General features: G+C 33.8%; 1 protein-coding gene across 1 annotated transcript; it reads right to left on the bottom strand.

Annotated features, from left to right (window-relative positions):
- Positions 1-821: 821 nt before the first annotated feature.
- On the bottom strand, positions 822-1555 carry LOC133815512 (zinc finger protein KNUCKLES-like). Its single transcript, XM_062248345.1, has one exon. The coding sequence runs from the start codon at positions 1553-1555 to the stop codon at positions 920-922; it is 636 nt and encodes a 211-aa protein (XP_062104329.1). The 3' UTR covers positions 822-919.
- Positions 1556-3399: the final 1844 nt, after the last annotated feature.

Below are 3399 nucleotides of genomic sequence, written 5' to 3'. Positions count from 1 at the left end.
TTTAATTTAAATAAATTTTAGTTTAATGTTTTTTTTTTAATCTTTTTTTAATATTTAAAATAGTGTTTAAATTTTAAAATTTTGAATTCGAGAGACATGATTTGGTAGTAGTAATAGTTTGAGAGATAAAATTCATTTATTTTTTAAATTATACACGTGACAATCCCACATGAGCAAGCAAAGAGTCACGTCAGTGTGTAATTAGCTACATTAAACAAAAGTTGACAGAAGTCTCACTTTACAACATTGTGAATAGTTCGAAAGAATTTTTAATCGTCCAAAAAAAAATGCGAGGCACTTTATCTATTGATCATTAGCTTGGTCATAGATATAAAGAGCTTTCGACAAAAATACATCATTAACTTAAGTATAAATTTTTGAAAATATATACAAAATTTTTTTTAATTAGTGTAGACCCCGCGCGCGAAGCATGTACCGTTCTATTTTGTATTTATATTTACAAATCAATTTTTAATTAAGCTTATTAGATAGCTGTTTATTTGGAATCGTTGAGAAACATATGGGTGGGTGTGTTTGACAGACAGCTATTGCCACATTATTTTCTAGATCGTACGTTTCGACTTTATGGGAATAGTTGCAGAGAAATGCCATCAATCTATAATATATATGTATATATATATATATATATATTCCGTGGCGGTTCAGATAAGAGACGTAGAATGGATAAAAACCAGACTACAGATATATAAATATTGAAACCAATAATATTTACAGTACTATTTTTGATATGATTATTCCAGCAAGAAACCCACCTCACACACAGACAGAAGAAGAAAACTGAAAATAAAAATAAAGCCTAGCTAATAACGTGTAATGCTAAAATTGGAGGAAAACAACATCATTGTTGTACTTAGATTATATGGTATAGGTCAATATCATATTTATATATATGTATATATTATACCGATGTGAAATTAGATGGTCCAACTCCAAGCCTGAGCTGAAGATCAAGATCAAGATCATCATCAACAATAACTTCTTCATTATTATTGGGAACAGCAGTAGTGGCGAGGTACCCCATAGTTTCTCCGGTGGTGGCGGTGATGATGGGCCCAGAAGAACGAACAGCCTCATGATCATGATGAGGATGATCAGACGGCCTTGGTGAGCTGACGAGATGCATTGCGGTGACTTGGCCGTAGTAGTATTGAGGAGGAAGGTGGTGAGTGGCTCGGAACTCGGCCCTGAGTTTGGCTAACTTCCTTTCGTTTTTATGGGCGTTCTGGTGACCCCCCAACGCCTGAGAACTCCCAAACCCCTGGTTACAGTACTCACACTTGAATCTAAACGATGGTGATGAACTTGGCAATGATGACCTGCTATGATTATCATGATCAGTAGTACTGTAATTGTTATATAATGGGAACACTATTACTGGAGCCACCGTAGTACCCTGGTTTCGCATACCATGGCAGCCACCACTACCACTACTATTACTACTACTCACTTGAACACCAAACAATTTTACTCCTGCAACTGATGATTTCTTACGAATATTAGTGTAATGATGATGAGATCTTGAGGAAGACATCATGTATTATTGCCTGGAGATTAATTTATGTGTGTGTGTATATATATATATACCTTGTATACTACTACTACCTAAAACAGAAATCTCGATAGATATTAAAAGAATTGAATAGGTGACGGTATATATATATACATATAGAAGACTACTGTGAACTATTAATAATACTGCGGAATTTTTTTTTTCTTTCACAAGTGTTATTTATTATTTTTTATTTTGTACTAATGGATATTTCATTAAAATAATAATAATAATAATAATAATAATAATAATAATAATAATGTTAATAATATAAGTTTTATTATTATGTAAGGGTAGTTTAGTCTTTTAGCCTCTCATTATTTTGTTGTTCTTGTCACTACAAAAAACAGGGCCTATACCGAGAACAAATGTCATCGTTATAAGCCCAAATGTCCTCGGTATAGCCTCTAACGAGACAATGTCGTCGGTATAAAGTTATCGGTACAGCCGCGTCGGTAAAACAAAACTTATACCGACGACATTAAAAATGTTCTCGGTATAAGGTTTACCGAGGATAATGTCCTCGGTAGAAAGTAACAAATGTCCTCGGTACAACAAACCCCAATTTGTCATCGTACTGGTATATACCGACATCTTGGTGGTATATACCGAGGACAATGTCCTCGGTATAGACTTGTCCCCAATTTTTTTTTTATATTTGTTATTCCCTTATTTATTTATTTATTTATTTTGAATTAAATATAAAAAAATAGAATAAAATTAAAACACTTATATTAAAGATATAAATAAAAACATAAGAGTATATTCGCTGAATCAAAATAAAGACTTGTCTTAAACATGATAATGTAATAGTCAATTGTAATAAAATTCATACATAAGTCCTACTGAGTCGGTGCTCCAACATCGGGATCATCGGGTGGTGGTGGGGCAGATTGAGATCCCGGGGTGATACAATGAGTCCGGACATGCTCCTCTAACTGTCGAAGACGCTCTCTCATCTCAGACAACTCTTCATCTCTAGTTTGTGAAGGACGAAAATCAAATGGAGTTTGGTCCCTTATGTTAAGGATACGTCCATATCCTTTCTGGTGGCCCCGTCGTTTTCCGAAGACATTTTGTACCAAAGATATCTCTTCATCTTCAGGCGCACTCGAAACTGGTGTGGAACTCTCAGTATCAGTTGCCTGTGTCTGCTGTGTGTCGCGGTATGCACGCAATTCCTCCTGTGATACAATGTATAATGTAATTAAAATTTTGAAACAATTAAAAATTTGAAAAATATTTAAAAAAACTTAACGTACCCAAGTATTTTTGGCTGTCTCTGTCACCCACCCTGTGCCTGATTTATGGTGAGTATCCATCCAGCTATCCGGGATGGACTCAAGTTGCCCAGTCTCTAAATTACACTGTCACGTACATATATTTTTATAAAATTAATAATTAAACATAAATAAGAAAAATAAACTAAAAAATAATTAATTAACTAACATTTTTATAGCGTAAGGCTGGGATTGACTGAGAACCTCCATAGCTAAGCTCTTTCAGTTTCCTTCTATTTTCCTTGTTGACCACAGAACGTTTCTGCAAAAAGTTATCGTTAGTAATATATTTAATTAAGATAGTTAAGTTTAGCAAGAAATTAATACCGTAATTTCTGGGCGTCGGAAAAAATCAATTGCTTTTTGCCACTGCGTATCCGTGCAACCACCAAAACGATTTTGTGGCCCATTAATCGTTAAATGCTCTTTAATATCGTACTTCCAGTCAGAATACTTTTTAGCACACGAAGTATCAATGCCTCTCACCAAAACAACATAGAATTTATTTTAAAAAAATACTAATTAATCATATAACAATTTTCCAATTCC

The sequence above is a fragment of the Humulus lupulus genome, chromosome 2 (assembly GCF_963169125.1).
Source record: "Humulus lupulus chromosome 2, drHumLupu1.1, whole genome shotgun sequence".
Lineage (NCBI taxonomy): Eukaryota > Viridiplantae > Streptophyta > Magnoliopsida > Rosales > Cannabaceae > Humulus > Humulus lupulus.
This window is presented reverse-complemented; position numbering and strand designations above follow the sequence as displayed.